General features: G+C 39.2%; 1 protein-coding gene and 1 long non-coding RNA gene across 2 annotated transcripts in view; both read left to right on the top strand.

Moving 5' to 3' along the window:
- Positions 1-12: 12 nt before the first annotated feature.
- Positions 13-8,501, top strand: slc22a4 (solute carrier family 22 member 4). Its single transcript, XM_071541535.1, has 10 exons — positions 13-405; positions 1,499-1,602; positions 1,698-1,852; positions 2,512-2,683; positions 3,608-3,734; positions 4,258-4,358; positions 4,734-4,948; positions 5,560-5,742; positions 7,487-7,622; positions 8,426-8,501. The coding sequence occupies exons 1-10, from the start codon at positions 13-15 to the stop codon at positions 8,499-8,501; spliced, it is 1,662 nt and encodes a 553-aa protein (XP_071397636.1).
- A 4,515-nt stretch (positions 8,502-13,016) lies between these two features.
- LOC139662811 (uncharacterized) overlaps positions 13,017-21,535 on the top strand; it is a 25,043-nt gene continuing 16,524 nt past the window's right edge. The window contains exon 1 of the long non-coding RNA XR_011696691.1: positions 13,017-13,357. This is a non-coding gene — a long non-coding RNA (uncharacterized lncRNA). The remainder of the gene's footprint in view (positions 13,358-21,535) is intronic.

The following is a 21,535-nucleotide window of genomic DNA, read 5'->3' as shown; positions in this document are numbered from 1 at the left end:
ACTGTCAGAAAAATGAGAAACTATGATAGCATCACGTCTTTCCTTGGAAACTGGGGACCCTTTCAGCGGGGGATTTTTCTAGCACTGGCGATCAGCATTCTCCCAAATGGGTTTATTGGCATCTATATTGTATTTGTAGGTGACACCCCGCCTCATGAGTGCTATATACCTGAAAACTACTCCATCAGTGAGATGTGGAGAAATGTGACAATCCCCATGGAAACAGTGGATGGCGTGTCAAAGCGCAGCTCCTGCTCAAGGCTTAACCTGGACATTGTCAGGAGTTACTCGGATCGTAACATTGTCCCAAACGTGGATGTGAACACGAGTGAAATTCCGTTGGAGCGCTGTCTGGACGGGTGGAAGTACAGCAGAGAAATCTACCAGTCAACCATTGTCACAGAGGTGAGAATAAGTCAGCAATTACTGTAACTTCCATTTGACAATGGATAAGTGTTTACTATTTGCAAAGTTGTCAAAGAGTCAAATTAAAGTGTTTTTTTGGGTGATCGGTTTGTAGAAAGCAGGAGAAATCAAACAATGTTAACAATGAAATTATAGCTTTGCCTGGCCACCTTTACCATCATAAATATTTTTTAATGTTTATTTTCACCTGGGCTGGACAAACATAAAAGTTGCAGACACACAACAATGTATAGGATAAACAAAATCACATATGTGCAAAGTCCAAACAAACAAAATGAATGCACAATGGCAGGAGTCCAGTGCAATTCAGCAGTGCCAAGTCTGAATAGTTTCTGGTTAAACAAAGCATACACAGCTCTGAACACTCAGGCTGTCTGCTTACTACGCATTTTGAAAAATGCAAATAAGTGTGATGGAGAGAGAGAGGGAAAGGGGTGTATGTTTCTGTGATAGATAGGCTGTAGCAACTGATAATGTAATAACCACTGGATAATGTAATTACTCAAAATGTAGCAAGTGCACTTTAGGCAGGGTGATTAGATGATTGGAGTGAGTGTTAACTTTAAAAAAAAAAACACCAAAGTGTTGTGGTAGCACAGTGGTCTTGTAACTAAGATAACTGCTGAACAAAATATTTAATTCAGGTGTTGGTATCATGTTGTGGCATGTACAGTAGTTTTGGCAAAGTGCTAACTGGTGTTCAAACTGAAACTCATTACAAAATTCCAATCTTGGTTGTAGACTATGGCTTGGTGAATAACAAGATTACAAACAAACACTGCAATTGGAAGATCGGAGTGGGGCCAGAAGTCCAGCAGGGTGTTCAGTTTCAACTGATGTGGGTCAGGAAAACTATTATTCTGTGCCTTTAAAAAATGTCTTTGTCTTTATCTGAAATGTTGAACCCATGTCCAGGATTCATACGTTTCACAGTATAGGAGCCATCCAAACAATTTTACAGCTTCAGAAATGTGATTTAGGGAAAGTCCCGTAAGAAAGATCAGGAGGAGGAACCACACATTGTTGCTAGTAATTATAACTGTAAAAGTGAGAAAATGTGTTCATTTTGCAGTGGGACTTAGTATGCGAGAATGAATACAAAGCCCCACTGACCACCGCTACTCAATACATCGGCGCACTAGTGGGGACGTTTCTCTCAGGCCAGATGTCTGACAGGTCTGTACAGCATCATGTCTGGAAACTTCAATCAGTCCTTCTGCAGTTACGGACATGGAGTACAGTAACTGACTCAAATACCATTTCCTACACAGGTATGGAAGGAAACCAGTACTCTTTGTCATGATGGCGATTCAGACTGTGACCATTACAGCTCAGATTTTCTCCCCGAGCTGGGAGGTCTTCAACTTTATTTTCTTCCTCGTGGGTGCTGGGGGATACTCAAACTACGTCATTGCATATGTGCTGGGTATGTTTTCCAATAAGGATTTCCAACATTAGCCATTGCTTGGTACGTTTAGTCATCTTCAGACATGGTAGACATCCCACTTTTGTGTTTATGGTTTCAAATATGGTGATATGAAAATGAAGTATTCATAGTATTCTGTTACATCATCACACAGCCATCTTGGTAGGAAAATAACAGGTGAATATATTAAATTAAAAGGTGATTATAATCAAACGACAGCCACAGCCAATGAACTGTCTATATTGTAAGGCACCATATTGGTAGGAAATGCATGTGACATCATGGGAATGCTTAGCCCCATTGGGACTGACACAACACTGCGTAGGATGTCAGTCCCGGGTCCCTGCATTAAAAACCTAGAAGGGAGATGGAACAGAAAATTTCAGCCAAGGTACGCTGGAGGTTTAGGATCCATCCGCTCCACAGATAAGGGTTCAAGGAATCCAGAAAGCTTATCAGATTGGCAAAATTCGATTTGTAAACCTTGGCCGGTACACCGGAAATTTTCTGTTCCATCTACATGCTAGGTTTTTAATGCAGGGACCCTGTGTGTGCACAATTGAAGCTGTTGTCAAAGTGTAATCAATTCCATTCTTTCATTTGACCCCTGAACTATGGAGGGTCAGGCCTATCATATTAAGGAATCCTGTTGCCCACAGGTTCAGAAATCCTGAGCCCAAAAGCCCGAGTGGTGTTCGGCTCCCTTGGGGTTTTCATGAGCTCAGCTCTGGGATACATGGCGATGCCAGCTGCGGCCTACTTCCTTCGTGACTGGCGGGTGCTGCTGATCACCATGGCTGCGTCTGGGCTGATCTATATCCCTCTTTGGTGGTAAGAGAAAATTGTATTTGAGTTCTGAGATTAAACTCAGAATTTCTCAGAATTCTGATTTCATCTCAGAATTCCGACTTTATACTCAGAATTCTGACTCATATTCTTCTGAATTCTGATTCATATTAATAAAGTCAGAATTCTGAATTTCTGAATGACTTTATTCACAGAATGTAGTGTATTATCCTTGAACCAACTAGACTAACCTGATAGATACATCAACCTGCAGATATATCAAGTACCATTTTAGAGATGTCATCTTTTTTATTGCAAGCTAATTAACAACCAAAACATAAGTCTGAGAATAAAGTCTGTCTTTATTCTGAGAATTCTGAGATTACAGTAATCTCAGAACTCAAATAGATTATTCACATGGCCCTAATTGTTCCGTATATTTTCACATTTGCTAGTGTAAGGACTTTCGCAGCGCTTGGTAGTGTCCTATCTGATAATGCCTGTAACTAAGAAGAAGAAGTTTAAAGGTCTTGTTGTTCTTCAACTGCTTGTCATGTTTGTCTGTACAGATGCACATAGTGCTTTCTGGGTACAGCTAAATGAATGGAAATGCTCGCAGTCTCTCTTTATGCCTGTTAGCACTGCAAAGTTATTCATCTTTATACCATTATAGCCTACAGTCTGTTGATCGTCGAGACAGCCAAATATGTAAAAGTCTAGATTGTTAACATCATGAAAGGCAAAAAAAACCCATATTGAAATAGTTATTTGTTCAAGTTCAACTTCCTGACCCCATTCCATCAGACAGGAATCAACCAATACAAACAATCATCAATATTTAGTTTTGGTTGAGGAATTTGCATGTAGGAACCCCTTTGACATGTTTGTTTTTTGGTTTGTTTGTTTGTTTTTTCTGCTTAGGCCTGCCTGTTTGTGGTTATTCCCTTATTCCTGTGTTTTGCTCACCAGGTGGATCCCAGAGTCTCCCCGCTGGCTGCTCTCTCAGGGAAGAGTGGAGGAGGCGGAGGCCATACTGAGAGACGCTGCTAAGAAGAACAAAGTGGAGGCTCCACAAGTCATATTTACACCCACAGAGGTAAGCAGTTTACTTTTTTCTTTTTACTTTCATTTAAGAAGGCAATCCCACTGAGATTAAAAATCGCCTATTTAAGAGAAAGATGGCAATGAAAGAATTGTGACAAATGTTGAAGTTTAATAAAGCCTAAACATAAAGCACATGGTTTTCCAAAGGCATTAGAATGTTTAGGTTGATGATTAACTTAAAGAAATCATCTCTAACATGGTGCTTGATATCTCTTGGCTTCTCTTGGCATTTCAGGTTAGTCTAGTTTTTGTTGGTTCAAGGATTATACTACATCATTTCTAAAAGATTATGATAGAGCATGAAAAAAGCCTGATTCTGCTAGTTTCTAACTGAATTTGTGTACCTTTGAAATTCTGTTCCATATTATCAGTCCTTATATGAAGAACCCAATAATCTACAGAAACACAAGGCATGATGCCTTGTGTTTCTGGAGCTACTGTTTCACTTACACACAGAATCAGGATTGGGCATTTCAAGTTCACTTATTACATGGGATTCTTACTGTTTTCACCAGATTGAAGATGCATTGGCCATAAAAGACAAGAAGTACAACATTTTGGTCATCCTGAGCAGCTGCAACATGTTCTCTATTACTTTACTGTGTTCCCTTCTGTGGTACGTCAATCATTTCCATGTTCACACAATCTAAGATCCTTTCAAGACCAAAAGCAAAAGATGTTTAGATCAGTGATGGTGAGATTTGACGCCTGCTCTTTATTCACAGTAGCCAGTACATGCCCAAATTCCCCAGCCACTTAAAGAGGTAACTAAACCCCAAACCCAAATCTTTGTAAAGCCATCTGATCTTTGGTGCCAGATGATGTCATCGCCTGCATGAAGAATTTGAAAATTTAGTATAGAATTTTAGAGAAGAATAGGACCTCCAAATGATGGTTGTTTACCTACAAAAAGTTTGGTCATCTAGAAAAACTTTTCTTCTGCACCCAGAATTGTTTGTAGGTATTCAGTTTGTTGTTGTTGTCTTTGCAGGATGATCACCACCATTGCTTACTATGCTTTGATCCTCAACACTTCCAACCTGTACGGAGACCCTTATATAAACTGCTTCCTGTCTGCTGTGACAGAGGTGCCGGCTTATTTCATTGCCTTGTTGCTGCTCAGGTACTGCTCCAGGCACTTCTGCCAGTCGTCTACACTCTTCCTAGGGGGCACTATGATCCTCTGTGTTCACCTAATTCCAACAGGTAATGCTCAGATGTTGTAGTTTACACAGGTTAAAGGGTTAAAAGTGACACTTTTAAGAGGACATGGCTAACGTTGTGCGTGTGTGTGTGTGTGTGTGTGTGTGTGTGTGTGTGTGTGTGTGTGTGTGTGTGTGTGTGTGCGTGTGTGTGTGTGTGTGTGTTTCCAAGTGTCTGTGAGAGAGAATGAAAGTACGAGAGTGTGGTGTATGAATACATATGTAGGTGTGTTAATGTATGTCAATCTTTTGTCCTATGAGTGTAAATATTAAAATGTCTTATGTATGTAAATATTTTGTACTGGGTACAAGAATATTTTATCTGCAAAATGTATATTTTTTTTAATAACATAATAGAAAATAATTTAAAAAGTTAACTTGACATGGTAACAAAGTATGTGTTCAGATTTGGTCACCAACGATGTAAAAGTATATGATTACAATGGAAATCTTCAAGTGGGGGAAGTTTGTTCGGTTTGAAATTCCTCTAGTGGACCTAAAACTTTTTTACAACTTTCACATTTTGTTGTTTAACAAAACATTACTTGACATCAGCATCTGCATTTGGTGACTTTTCCATGTTTGGTGTATTTATTTATTTTTTATTTTCCCCAGATTTGCCAGGTGTGGCCATCTTCCTTGAGATGTTGGGGAAGTTTGGTGTGACGGCGGCGTTCTGCGTGGTGTATGCCGTCACGTCAGAGCTCTTCCCCACCGTGGTGAGGAACATGGCCATGGGGACTTGTTCCATGGCTGCTCGCATCGCCACCATCATCTCCCCCTTCATCATCTACCTGGGTAAGTACAGTTTAGTTTTCTGTTTTAGTTGATGCTGTTATCCCCGGTGACTCATACTGAGGTTCAGTATCTTTCTCAAAGACACTTTAACAAGATATATGACTGTTGATGGACCTGTGAACTTTCAGTTACAGAGCTATTTCTCTAACCGGCCTGCTACTAGTAGTAGTAGTGGTGGTAGTAGTAGTAGTAATGGTGGTAGTAGTAGTAGTAGTGGTAGTAGTAGTAGTGGCGGTAGTAGTAGTAGTAGTAGAAGTAGTAGCCAGGCTAGGCAAATTTATTTGTATAGCACATATTCATACGAATGAATGCATTTCAAAGTGCTTTCAAAGTGCTTTACAGAGAGTAAAAAACAATGGTTTAAATTGTAAAAACATAAAATAAAACAGATAAAAGGCATAGTACACAAAGTATAATTAATATGTACAATTTGAGTCTAAAAGACAAAGTCAGTTAGAAGCTGGCTCCAGCTGACAAGGTCATACAAAAGCTGGCCCTTAACTGACAAGATCAGTCAAAGGCCATACAAAACATAAAAGTCTTTAATCTGCTTTTAAAAACTGTTTGAGAAGGAGCCGATCAGGTAGTTTGTTCCAATTTGTTGTTGCATAGTGTGCAAATGCTGCTTCAACTCGTTTTGTACAAACTCTTGACCTTAACGTTCTTGTAGGTTCATAAGGCACTAGCAAATCTGAGATGTTATTTGGCCCTGAGCCGTTAAGTGATTTATAAACAAGGAGCAGGATTTTAAAGTCTGTTCTGCAAGATACAGGCAGCCAGTATAATGATCTAAGGACAGGAGTGACGTGTTCTGCTTTCCTTGTGTTTGTTAGGACTCTAGCAGTGGCAAATTGAATAAATTGTAGTTGTCTAAGTGCTTGTTTGGAGAGTCCAGAGAAGAGGCTATTGCAGTAGTCTAATCTGCTGGAGATAAAGACATGGATAAGTTTGTCTAGATCATGCTTGGACATGTAACCCTTTACTCTAGCTATATTTTTAAGGTGAAAGCATGTTGATTTTGTTATTGACTTAATGCAGGAGTCGAAGCTTAAGTCTGAGTCAATAATAACACCAAGGCTTCTAACCTGGTCTTTACATTTTAAGGAAAGTGATTCTAGGTGAGCACAGACCCCTGATTTTTTTTCCTTAGCTCCAAAGACAATGATCTCAGTTTTATCTTTATTTAATTGTAAGAGGTTCTGACACATCCAGTCATTGATTTGATCGATGCAACCTAGAAGGCAGTCTAGTGGCGCATAATCATCTTGGGAAATCGTAGTAGTAGTAGTAGCAATAGTAGTAGTACTGGTGGTGGTAGTAGTAGTACTAGTAGTAGTAGTTGTAGTAGTAGTAGTGATGGTAGTAGTAATAGTAGTGCTGGTGGTAGTAGTAGTAGTAGTAGTAGTAGTAGTAGCAGTATTTTTAGTATTTCCTACAGTTCCTTGGTAGGATCCACTGTCTTGAATTCAAGATTTGAAAATCTATTATTGTTGTAGTCAGTACTCTTTCATTTCAGTCTAGAGAATGGATTGTCTATGTTAATTTTCCTATTTCCAATAATGAAGAAAATTATATTTTACATGTTTAAGTACTGTACTGGAAGCAAACTGACAGTTATCCTGCTTTTCATCAAAAATGTCTCTATTACTTTATTTTGTGTATCTGAATAAATTACTTGGATGATGTTTTTGTAACTTGCGCTCTCTTCTCCTAACTCATATATTTATTTATTGTTTCTTTGCAGGAAAATACTACAAGTCCCTCCCATATATACTGATGGGAAGTTTTGCAATTTTTGGCGGCCTCTTGTGTTTCCTGCTACCAGAAAGCTTTGGGAGGGTTTTGCCAGAGACCATGCCACAAATGCAGAAGATATGCGAGTGAGTTTACACACTGAACCTAGCTATACTGAACACAGTGTTGTATTGTTCATGCAGACATAGCCATTGTAGAAGCTGCTGAACTACTTCTGTACTTTGCCTCCGTTGCCGAGAGGAAGTGTTTTGAAAAATGAAGTTTGTCTTGCTTTTCAGCACTTGAAAGAAAGGGAGTCAATAGAAATGGTAATTTGATATGGTATCGTATGATAGGTATGGTCAATGTAGAGGAAACACCAACATAAACTCTCTGCACAGTGAGGGTTTGTAGTTGTCCTGTATTAGTATGGTTTATCAATACCAGTATAACAATTCTTCATCGTCATCCCATGATGCATTACTTTGTTGATGGCAGCAGTGTTTTCCATGGTGACTGGTGATGCCCTCTCTATAACCAGATATGATTCTACTTAAGCATTAATGGGCAATTCTATGTAGATTGTAGGAAATGGATAAACCAAATTCAGGTTAGCGAAAGCATCCCACCCCATTAGACAGTCACTGTCACTGAGGGAAACGGCAAATGTGCATCCTGCTTGGCTGTTTAATAGCTGGCATTCAATACGGACTGGCCACTGTTTTAATGTTTAACACAGCTTGGCTTTACTAACAGGAGATATATGGCAGTCATTCAAAAATAATACAAATCTTCATTGATTGCTTTGTTTGTTCTACATGTGCAGCATATCACATTGTACCTACTGTTAGAAAGAGATACAGTCAGTTTGACCAATGAACCTTTTCTGTCACTGTTTCTTGGCCACATGTTCCACTGTTGCTAAAATGTTTCTTAAATATGCCAACAGGAAAAGGGGAAACACAGACAAGGACGCTGACAATGGAGACATCAAACCTGAGTATCTAAAAGAGTCCAAGTTATAGTTGTTTATAGTTATTTAACATTTTGAACTATCAAAAGTTCTGTTATGAAACCCCAACGGTGGTCGCAACTGAGCAGCCGGCAAGTGAAGGAAGTCTAAATTCTTAAGTTGCTGGTGTTTACAGAACAAAAGTGTCTTTGATTGAACGCTTTGAGACTGAATCATTCAGCATAAAAAGTTTCAAAGTGATGCTGTGTTCTGGAAACACCTGAGTTTTTTTAAACACCAAATTAAATACATTAAAGAGGTCAGACCCAGAAAATTGGAAACTCTTTTTTTTGGACGGTGTCTGCACTCCGTGTTATATTACTCTTTTTTTTCATACTGTATATAACCCCAAAATGGGGCATTTTGTCTGTTGGGCACTTATGATGTTGACTGTCAAGCTTTGACCCAACTGGGAATTGAACAGACAAGCTATCAGTTTCATTGCATTGCATCTAACCTCATGTTCAAATTCTATTGACATTCTAAGTTATGTATTATTTTATTCAAGATATGATGCCAGTTTTCTGTTTATTTTACTTGTTACCTGCATATCTGCACAAGCTACATGTTAATTTGACCAAGTCGGAAAACTCCATATTTCCTTTTTTTTGTTGAAACATGTACAAATAATAATAATGGCTCTGCAATGACTGCCTCAACTCCGTTATTACATTTTCTTGAGCAGATGTTTTGTTTTTTGTAAAATATTTTGAGGATGTCAGACGATGTAACATTTATTGACTTTCATGTTTTTATAAAGATTGGAATCCCTAATGGTTTGCAACTCCATGTATGTATGTATGTATATATGTATGTATATATGTATCTATCTATCTATCTATCTATCTATCTATCTATCTATCTACTCATCTGCTCCCTTCAGTTCATGTGACAAGCCTATTTCACAATAGCTGCAATGATGTTAATTTCCTAGAACATTACAAGCCACTCCACTCTCAGATCCGGGTTCTTTACGGAGGGGTAAGGATGTATCTAGAACCATTTGCCTCTGAAGAACCCTCTTTTGTTGAAAAGGTTCCTCAAGGGTTCTGTGAACACAACCACCTGGATGGGTTCTGGGTACAAATCTATAATAGGCAAGGGTTCTGTAATGAACCCCGAGGGATGGTTCTTGTTAGAACCTCAAGAACATATGAGAGTTCTTTGCTGAACCCTTCTTAGAGGGTTCCAGATGTAACTAGTTACTCTGAGTTCCTGTGTCCTGAATGATTATTTATGTTAAAGATCTGTGTCAAGGAGAAAAGGTATAAAAAAAATGTTTTAATAACAAATTAATACATTTGAGCAGTTTCTAACTATGGACACAGTTTACCAAAATATATTTTTAAGGTTTTAAAGTACATTTTTTCAGTTGTTTTATGAGTTGCATTATCATAGCTTTGGATATTTCATTAGTTTTTATTTGTACATATGTAGCCCATGGAATTGAGTACCACACAGGACTCCACCCTCTCTTTTCAGTCACACATCAAATCCATCACCAAATCCGCTTTCTACCACCTCAAAAACATCTCCAGACTACGGCCATCACTCTCTGACTCTGTGGCAGAGACCCTCATCCATGCCTTCATTACCTCTCGTCTGGATTACTGCAATGGAGTCCTGTTCGGGGAAAAGCCCTGGACAGGCTCCAGTATGTGCAGAACTCAGCTGCCAGGGTTCTCACCTGCACCAAGCTCTGGCAGCACATCACCCCCACCCTCATTCAACTTCACTGGCTCCCGGTCAAATCCCGCATCTCCTACAAAATCCTCCTCCTCACCTACAAATCCCTCCATGCCCTCGCCCCCCAGTACCTATCTGACCTCCTCCACCCCTATACCCCCTCAGACATGGGTCTGCTCTCCACCACCCACACCAGCCTGCGATCTTTTGGGGACAGAGCCTTCAGTGTGGCAGCCCCCACCCTCTGGAACTCTCTCCCGGCAGAGATTCGCAATGCTCCATCTTTGGACACTTTTAAAAAAAATCCTGAAAACCTACCTGTTCACCAAGGCCTATGGCCTCTAGTCAACTCTCTCATCCCCGGCAACTATTGCTATTATTATTTTCTGTTCTTGTAATTTGTCTGCTTCACTGTGTAAAGCGTCCTTGGGTTTCTTGAAAGGCGCTATATAAATCTAAATTATTATCATTATTATTATTATTATTACAGGACACAATTACTTCTTTTTATTTTTTATTGGGTGGTGAGTCATGGTTTTGCAGTAAGCAGTGGCAATAAGCTCAACCATAAAATTGAAATACAAAATCAATCAGTCAGTACAAAAAAAATACGGCAGTGGGTCTCTCAATATAAGACAAACAGAATGTACAAAAACAAGTCAGTCTACTGAATAGGGCCTTCTAGTGGCCTAGATAGCATTCAGCAAAAATAGGCAAAATTTCTTTGCCCAAAATTTATTTTCTTTTTTAATCTGCACATCAATAAAACAGGCAAAAACTAAAAACATATCACGCATATTTTTATATTAGCTTTACAAGGTAGCTTTAGTTCAGTGAGCTTTTTTTTTTTCTTTTAACACCTAGGTTTTAACACCTAGTTTTTAACACCTAGTTTTTAACACCTAGTTTTTAACACCTAGTTTTTAACACCTAGTTTCGTCTTAGTTTTAGTTGACTACAGAGAACCCAAAACCCATACAAAAAAGAAAGACATTTTAGGAAAGATCCATTTTAGTATAATTGCCTGTTTTAAAATGAAATTAAAAACTGCAGCCTTTTATCAGTTTTAGCACTGACTGGAACAAGGGAGTCAATAATCTGAAAAATAATCTCAAAAATTGTTCTTTTTGTGATTTGCTTCTTTATGACCAGAGACCAGGGGCCTCAAAATACCTCTTAAAGTCATTTAGATTTCAGTGTTTAATGTGAGTCCTTATATGCAAAACTCAGATAATAAAATTCAGAGGGTTAGGTTAGACAATAAGATCCGCGCTAACACCGAGGGCCACCTTGTGCACGGTCCTTCCCGAAGACTACTAAAACGTGACCTCTGGTCCAAGTCCCATAACACATCGTCTCTAAACGCAGCTAATCGAGCCGAGTGACCGCTGATGCTGGAGCACCAATGTGCACTGTGATAGAGTCATTCCCCAAAAAAGGGAAATCGGGGTACCAAAAAAGAAAAGAAAGAAAGGAAAGAGAAAGAAAGCAAACTGAGGGAAAACAACTGCTAACCAATTTCTTTCAGAAAGGTGAGCACAACTAACACAGTTTAAGAATGGTTTAAGCTAATATCAGCAGTTGTTTAGATTGAAGGCAGTCAGCCAGGAATCTATCTTGGAGCATATTGACATTGTATAAGATAAATTAATCAGTATCATAAATGAATATGCATAGCTACAATGTCATATGACATTATATCTATCAACATTACCTACTAGCAAAGCTTAACAGCATGAAACACATGGCCCTTAGTTTCAGAAACAGCTACCTAGATTGGAGCAGCGGCAGGCCCCTCATCTGTTACCGACGTGAGACATGAGAGCTCATCAAGTGGCTACTAAAAGTTATTACAAGCAATCATTTGACATTGAGGTGTCGCGGACCTCGCGGTAAAGACAGTTCAACTTTGGAGCGATATTTAGCTCTTACCCAGTAAGCTAGCATGACATGTTTGGTATCAACAGATTCATTGCAATCTCAAAATTCATATGATACCACTGGCTTCTAGCTTAAAAGTTGAACCCGCAACAGCCTTCAAAAGACAGTAATGTTAATGCCAGATGATCCACAATCATTTTCAGAGGGTTAAAAGTAACTTAGGCCAAGTAAACCAAGAACTGAGGAGGAGAATAATTCAAATTTTAAGATCATGGTGATCAATGATCAATCATGGTGAATCTAATTAAAATATAACCTATGGTTCTACTTTTCAATTTTAGATGGTTAAATTGTGTTAGAAATAGGCCTACCAGTAGGCTGCAGTTTAATTTTTGGCCTATTCAAATAAGACAATTTCATTTAAAAGATATATATCATCTTACCTTGTTTTTTTCAATGTGTTACTGTTACTGGTGCATTCTGGTCAGATTTAATTATTTTCTTTATACTCCAAGCAAACCTCATTTAACCATAGCAAAAGTATCACACAGTATGCTACAGTATGTTGAGAAAGGAGGGTTGAAATGTGGTGAGATTTCAAACTGCACAGACTTAAGCACATAGGCTATCACAGATTATTATTACTTGTTTAAATGTGGTATGAACAGTTCATTAGTGACTACCCTAATAACCACTACAGATTCATGTGTACAGTTGTTGGCTCAATTATTTGTAAAAAAAAAAAAAAAAAAAAAAAAAATTCAAAAGATGCATGAGAGACATGGATCAAGAGAGGAGGGGGGCCCACAGAGACTGCTTAGGTATAGGGCCCAGAGTTTTGTGCTACACCCCTGAGTAGGTCTACATGGTAGTTAAAGTTAGGGGGAGGCACTGAAACGTGATCTCTGCGTGGAAAGTACAGAGTCATTTCACTTTCATTTCGGCCCAATCAGAAAATTCAAATATGGGGAAACTTGTTTTTGAATTCCAACTGGTAAGAAATAAGTCAGAATGACTGGCGATAGCATTAAATGGATAGATAGAAGTAAATTGACCGCAGCCTTGGCACACAACTCATTTCCACTGAATGGGAGTTACTGCAGCATCGTTAACTGTTGATGACGCTTAACGGGTTAACTTAAGGAAAAAGGAAAAGTGAAACTGATGTGGCACACTGGAGCCTACCGTTTGCACTTAATACCTTGTTTTATTCACCTAACGCATTTTCTAAGTGGATGGATTTTTTAAAGAGAATATCCTATCATCGATATGGAATAATATGGTGGCTGTACAAAATTTAAGGTGAGTTTTTATTTGAATATAAACAATAGCCTGTTGTTGGCCTACATGCTGCTGTACCCTAGATGAGGATGGTTTCAATCTTAAAAAAAATAATAATACTTTGAAAGGCAACAATTCAACCTGTAAGTGTGATTTCTGTTAAATCTGGTAGCACATTTCTTGTAATTTTCTTTCTTTTGAGGCAATATGACAAAGTGAAAGTAATTGCTGGAGACAGAGATGCCTATTGTCTGTCTTCTGGTCGTTTCTTTTACTGTCATAGATTACAGTTGTAATGACAGGAAAAGAAACAGTCGGCTAATCATTTTAAAGATATATAGGTCTATATTTTGTAAATAAAGAAAATTGCTGATTCAGTATCTGATCGGTAAAATGTATTTTCATCGTCGGATTATAGAGACTTAAGAAATCATATTTGCCTAAGCATATTATGATAATGACTAATCATAATAATAGATTATAATAATAACACTATTTACAGACTGTGCACGTGAATAATTTGCCTTTTTTAAGATCATATTATGTGGGGTTTGAAGGCAAAACAATCCAAAAGTTACAAATTAGGCCATTGTACATTGCGTCACTGATTTGATGTAACCCAGCAGAGCAGGCCTGCGTTACCAAACCCCTTAATTTTATCCCTGAAATGTCCTTAATTTTACATAAACATTAATTATCCATTAAAGTAACAAAGTAAGGTTATATCATGGGTTTATAAGGGATTTATTCATGGGTTGATTCAGAGAGACACTACTTAATGGATTTTTCATGCCTTTGTGCATGGTTTACAGGGTTATTAAGTGGACATTCGTTTTTCATTAAATTAGAAAGTAAAGAGTCAAGATTAAATTGGTGTTTAAGGAGGTTTCAATGGGATCTCCTCCAGTAGGCCTAATTGTTGCATGAATTAAGTGGTGAATTAATGTAAATTAATGAAAATGGTTATGTTAAGGGATCTGGTACTGGTTCGTAGAGTGATGGTCTACATATGAATCAGATAAAGAGTAATCTGTAACGGATTACCTTTTTAAAGTGACGTCCCAACCAAGTGTCTATTAGTTTATTACAGTTTAACCATCTGGCTAACATAACATAAGTTATAATTTAGTTGGAAAGAATGACTATTGTGCACATGCAACAGCTTGATAAAGTGTGTGTGTGTGTGTGTGTGTGTGTGGTGTGTGTGTGCGTGTGCGTGTGTGTGTGCGTGTGTGTGTGTGTGTTAGGCCATCTCATTGTCTCCCACCAAAGGGGGGACTATGGATCGGTCTCCGTCCGTTAACTTCGTTCGTTAGTTAGTCACACTGTAACGTTGACTTTGTGCCGCTACGGGGCGGCATTGACAATGACTGGGGACTCTGTGGTAAAGCAATACAGTTAAAGTTATCATAGGTAACATAATAGTCTACACACGCTACACACTTGGAGACATCAGACTGGGTTGATGTGTTGAAGTGAGAGTCAATGGAGATTTTTTTGGGCAAACCTCTAACCACAAGACATGTAGTTATTGTACATTATTGTATTGTATTGTTGTTGGACTGTTGTACTGTTATTGCACTCATCACTGCACTACCACAATGTCTTTTCCTTTTAAATGTTTCTTAAAACCCAGCAATGAATCACCTTTTTCCCCAAAATGTCTTTAATGTGATTACTACATCCCTATGCAGTTGGTACATATCACAAACGTCATTTCATTAAATGAACGCTAGATGTCGCAGTTGGTCAAGATTTAGATAAATGCTGTACCGTGAATAACCACTAGATGTCGCCAAAGGCATAATAGGCTCTCTGATGTGTTTTTCTGCTCTATTTATGTCCTGTGAAAAAGGAAGCAACACTGTTTCCAGTGCTGAGATAAAAACAACTATGGGTTATTGTGGTTTGTGCAAGCTTTTTCAAAACCAAAAAGAGAGTTATTAGGCTACTTACTTGCCAACTTTAGTACTCTATATATTGCTTGTCTCTACTCCATTGTCTCTGCTCCATTTCCCAGGGTAGGATTTTGTTTGTATGTTGCTGTCTCTACTCCATTTCCCAGGGTTCCTAGACCAGGAAGGAAACCTTGCCTCATCTGATTAGGTTCACCCCATAGGTTCAGCTGTCTCCAAATAATCAGGAGGTTATAGTCTGTCCACTCAAACAAATGCTTCTGCCGAAGGCCTTGCAATTGGCGGAAACGTTAATGGCCTTTTTAACATGACTTGTTGAAAGTTGTATAAATAAAGTTTGATTTTAAGGAGAGCAAGAGTTGCGCCTCTCCAGTGCTTTTTAGATTTTGTATTTTTGGCTGCACCTGCTCACAGCTGGTGAAGCGCTGTCCTTCCCTCTCTAACTTACTCACTCACTTTATTACTTACTTGCTTGCTTATACTTATTAATTAGACTATGTATTAATGTGTACATGAGTGTGTGGGAGAGAGAAAGAGTACCAAACTAGCACAGTCCGCGATTGGCATTCAAGACTGGACACCACAGACAAGTTCTCAATTCACACACACCTTTTTTGAGATTGCAGAACAGGCGTTGCCCTGCAGAACTGTGAAACACTGATACCCCATAGCAATGATACACCAAAAACAGGAAGTCAGGCTTCTAAATTGGGTCAGTGTGATACTTGACCTACTTGACCCAGCCTGCCGGAGAGGCTTTTACATAATACCAGCATTACAGTAACCTGGTCTCATCCAGCACCACAAACACTCATCACAGTAGCACATCTAAGCTCAGAAATTACATACCAAGATCTACTGTGTGTCACTTAGCATGTGAATGTTTGAGCCTGTTTGAGGTATGCTTTTGTCTTGTTTCTATGGGAGTTGTTTTGTTGTTGAATGTTTTATTATCAGTTAATCAGTTATCCTCAATCATCTGATCAGATGCAATTACTGTGGGACAAATAGACCGCAAGCTCTCAGACGTACACACAGAAAGCAGGGGCCAAGCAAAAAAAACAAAACAAAACAAAAGGGAGCAAGACATGTCATTTCTTTTTTATTTACTCTGGAGTTGTGTGAATGTACTGTATGTGCTGTGGACATCTGGCAGCGTCTGTGTTTTCAATCAACTGTGATGACACACAGCAATAAAGTATTTAATCTTGAATCTTTGCATTGCTTTGAGCTTTACACTGATGTGACATAACACATTAAAGGGGAATGCCACCCATTTCAAGCACTCACTGTGTTATTCCTGTGCCCCAGGACCGTTCAAGTCAACACTTGTGAACGTGCACCACTACTTCCTAAAGCTGCAAACTGGAGAACTAACCTTTGAATTAGTGGTGGACATAGTGATGTCACTGGTTTGTAAAAACTGACACTGCTCCATAGACAATGAATGGGGCGCTGACTTTGTTCACCCATGAGATTTTTGTGTAATTTCTGGTTCTTGCACCCAAATGAGGTTTAAATTCTGGTTCATAGCTGTGGTGGAATGGTAAGCAATGGTAGAATATAAATGTAATTTTGGTGTGACAACTCAAGTTAGCATCTTATGGCTCCAAAAATCAGAGCCCCATTCATTGTCTATGGAGCAGCCCCTGATTTTACATCCAAGTGACATCACATATTCAAGTGTTCTCCTTCTGATTTCTAGCTCAAGCAAAGAGTGGTGCACGTTCATGACTGAACTGTCCTGGGGCAAAGAAATAACATGTGAATTGCTAAAATGGGTGGCAATACCCTTTAAGGAGCAGAACAATCTCTTCTCCCTTGTCTCTTGTTATGGGACACAGAGGGAGACTGTAATAGAAATAAAATATTATTAGATCATTTTACATGATGTTTACAGATATTAACAGGTTTTGTGTGAGTGAGAAATCCAGATATTGACTGGAATACTTTAGAGCCCAGGGGCTTTACCATAAAAAAGCCAAGGGCAGTGCAGTGGGAACAAAGGGCATATTTCTAAAGGAAGACTTGTTTGACTTGGGTTGGTTCCTATTTACAGTCGTAGTTACAGTACAGTATCTCAGCTTTGCTCATGCTGTGATGTGTCCCCTTACTTTGAAAAGAATCAGCTTTCCAAAATACTGCCGGCCACCATGAGGTGATAAAAATCCTTTAAGTTTGCATGATGATGCAATAGATCAGTTTGCTTTAAACAGATTTTGCCAATGAATTTGCCAATGAATAACAATCCAGTGTCGTCATGAAAAACATTTGCCCATAGTGAGAGGAATGCTGATGTTTGTTCATGGGGCAGGGGATGTGTTGCAAACAGATACATGAGTTGTGAAAAAAAAGAGCCTGTACTGTACAATTGCTGTGTGAGGCAATGTCATACTTTTTACCTATAAAAACTCCCCACCTCAAATGGTAACTAAACTAAAAGCAAACAATATAATGCAGAGCAATGTAATGCAGTTCAAAGCAGAGTTCTATCAATGCCTTCTTCAACTGCAATCCATTTGACAGCTATTTGACTCAAATTGTATTTAATTCAGGTTGAGCCAACCTTAAAACACTATTTGCCAAGTGCAATAAATGAAATTTGTCTTGTTGGCAGAGACGCATTGACAACTTATGAAGTAACACATTACATACAGACACACATGTTGCAAAACTGTGTCTTTATTTTTCACCTAGTAGGTGTTTCTTACTGTTAAACTAATTTTCCACTCTACATGAATAGCCTAATTGTGGAATACTTTGGCTGCTGATCAGACTATGTAAGCAATGCTAAGTGATCACATTGGGCTCTGGTAACTTGTGATGGGCATTTGTCATTACTTTTGAAATTTTTGACTGAATGATTACTCAATAATTATAATAATCACCCCCTCTCTCCCCCTGTCAACTATTGGAAAAAAATCCACTCTAATATCTTACAATTTGTCTGGAACAGAAAGCGCCCACGTTTGAAACTGTCCACTATACACAGAGGGAGGGAAGACGGTGGTCTTGCAGTGCCTAACTTTAAGTTCTATTTTTGGTCATTTGTGCTTCGACCGCTACTTGTATGGCGTGACCCTCATGCCTCGGTTTCCTGGTGTAATCTAGAAGAAAATAGTGTATGACTGCAGAACTTGCAGGATGGTCTTTTTGCCAACATATCCAACAAGCAATGTCAACTACGCTTCGGCCCAATTGTTTCTCATCTTATTCGGACCTGGCGCACAGTTGAATCTCAATGTAAGATCTCCTGTAAGTGGCACACGCTCTCAATTTTTTCTGGAGGCTTCCTATGATAGCCTACCACTAGACAGACTATGAAGGTGTGACTGCCCAGGTCTGGACCCAGATTTCAACTGGGAGCTTGTTTGGGCAAACATTAGGGAGGCCTCCCGCAATCCTGACCACCAGCAGACTCATTTTAACTGTACATAGAACATATCTAACCCCGCGTAAACTCCACTGCATGAGAATGATTAATGATCCCTTGTGTAGTTTATGCACTTTGAAGGCCCTTGGTACTTTCCTTCACATGATGTAGGACTGTCCACCAGTTTCATGGTTCTGGACTAAAGTGGCAGCCAAGCTGTCTGACTTAATATCAGTGACTGTCCCAGTGACTATACCCGCCTTGTTGTTAAATAATTTGTCGGAGCTTAATATCACCAAGCTTAAAAGGCGCATTGTATTAGCTGGCCTGACAGCTGCTAAAAAGATGATTGCGTTGCATTGGAAACCTCCTCACTCCCTCTCCACCAGACACTGGGTCCTTACATTTTTGGATGTTATTTATCTAGAGATGTCAACTGCCAGAATTAATGGAGCTAGTGAAACTAGCTCCGACAATTGGCACGCTGCAGCTGACTTACTAAAAGATCTTTTAGGGTGAATCCTTCCCTTACCATTTTATAGAACCTCTATGTTTCCCTGTGAGTGTGTGTGTGTGTGTGTGTGTGTGTGTGTGTGTGTGTGGGGGGGGGGGGGGGGGGGGGTGTTTGGTGATTGAGTGTTAGTAACCGACAGCGAACGTCGTGTGAGTGTGTGTGGGTGTGAATGTGCCTGGGGCGTGGGTGGGGGTGATGGTGCTCTCTTCTCTTGTCTTGTGTTGTATTATTACTTATTGTTTACCTTTTGCATTTGGTTCCTTGTGGATTTTATGTATGTAGATTATAATATCATAGCATTTGTTATAAATTGATTATTTTATTTTATTTTTTCTTCTAATTATGAATTTTTTTTTTCAAGTATGTACCTCTGTTATTGTCGTTAAACTCAAATAAGTCGTGCTTTTGGTTGTAAATTGTGTGTTTTCATTTCAATAAACATTTGGTCGCAAAAAATCATAATAATTATAATAATCATTGGTTGCAGCCCTACATATATTAGCCTACTAGTTTTTTGGGAATTGTCACACAGACCAATATAAAGACAGTGCTGAGACAGAAAGCTGAGACTATTTGAAAGTCAATTTAGTATACTTCTCTGTGATTGACACCTCATCTGACACTATCTGAACTGTACTGATGCAGTAAACCCCACTCATCTGGCACTTTAATCCATATCTGACATACAGGAAGGAGAGGAAACTGCTATGTGCCCATACTCCTCTCCTCTTTATTCAGTGTGTCATTTAAACAATAGAAGAAATCAATCAAGTAAGAACTAGTCGTGATTCAGTTGCCTGAATGAAAAGTAACCCCAAAAAAAACAAGATGATACTTGGCAGCACACCATGCTTCAGAACTGCCATGGTTGCATTCATATCTTATAAAGCTGCTACTGAAAGAGACAATGCCAAAACTCTGTCTGTCTCCAGCATTGCTTGGCAGGGAGGAGATTCACACAAGGGGGCGGTGGAGGCCAGAAACCCAGAGAGAGGTTTCCTAAATCTGAGGAGGTTTCTTGGAAATGCCTCGGCGTCTCCTCTCAGCTGCGCCGCCTGTTGGTCAGATGGAGGAACTGCAGCATCTCCTCTCAGTCACGTGATTTAGGGGAAAAGAAAACCCTCGGCTCTCAGAGAATCACACTGTAGCCCAGAGCCACAGAGAGAAGCTGCATGACTCTTGACTCAGCAGTGGGGTTTTTATTGCATCATGTGTTCAGTTTTTTATCCCTTATCTCCAGTTCACAGAGTGAAGAATTGGCTGTAAATGAGTCTGTCTTGGCTTTGAGTGAGCAAGTTCATCATAAATGCATGACCCTTTTACTTACTTTGGGGGGCGTTTGTCTTTTATCACTGCAGTTAATTCTCCGTTTTGGCTGTGGGATTTTGTGATTTCAACACTAAAGGTCAGAAAGGCCACAGTGACACCATGATGGGAAATATTTTTAAGTCAGGTGCCTTCATCAGGGCCGTGTACCACATGCATGTTTAAAAGAGATTCCCCTGTCACTGTTTTGTAGCAAGGGTATTTATGGGAAATTTTGGTTACCATGTTTGTTAAAGCTGTAATATTGTCGCAAGCAGCCTTGTTTTTAGCTTGACTACCATGCATTTTTTAATTCATCCATTCGGGTTTGAAAGGGTTTTATAAGCCCAAGGATAGCATAATTTTATCAACCTATAGGGGAGCATGTAATCCTTCTATTGAAGAGAAAACATAAAAATCACCTAAATTTAGAAAGGTTTCACATGACAACAGTGTTATGCAACTTCTCGCCTTAAAACGTGAGTTGTTAGTCCCGCCCTCCTCCCACTCAGTTGGTCAAGTTCCCGCCTCAACACTTGTCACTCATCTTAATGAATTGTCTATCTTGAAACGACATCTAGCCCGAGGCAGAGGTAACCGGCACACGAAAAATTACCACAGGCGCTGATGACGCAGACGAACACAAAATAGCAATACCCATACTTCACCATGGGTTTGAACAGGTGTCTGCTGCATGTTTCGCTTTACTTTTCTTTCTGTTTGTCCTGCTTTCTGCCATTGTTGTTGTTGGCATGATTCCCCTGCGTGTTCAGCTCACTGCTGGCCACACCCACAGCAACAAAGAAGTCCCAAACATCATTGAAAACTGGCAAACAGGGGCATATACACACAGGCACAGAGACTAATAATGGGTAAAATATCCAATTTATTGATTTTAATGGATGAAGAGATAGCTTTGGATACCTGATGAAGGTCAGATGACCGAAATGTTGTATCATTAATACATTTCTCTGCAAGTGAGGACATCAAAAAAACAAAAACAAAAAGTTCTTATTTGGATAAGCTATTATAAAAACGGTTATTCTGCACATTACAACTATACTTATCTGTGTGACAACTATGTCTCCTGT

The sequence above is a fragment of the Centroberyx affinis genome, unplaced genomic scaffold (genome assembly GCF_046629955.1).
Source record: "Centroberyx affinis isolate AG114_WGS23_722 - 3 ecotype Tasmania unplaced genomic scaffold, CSIRO-AGI_Caff_v1 ptg003896l_1, whole genome shotgun sequence".
NCBI lineage: Eukaryota > Metazoa > Chordata > Actinopteri > Beryciformes > Berycidae > Centroberyx > Centroberyx affinis.
Note: the sequence above shows the minus strand (reverse complement) of the source record. Positions and strands in the feature narration are given on the sequence as shown.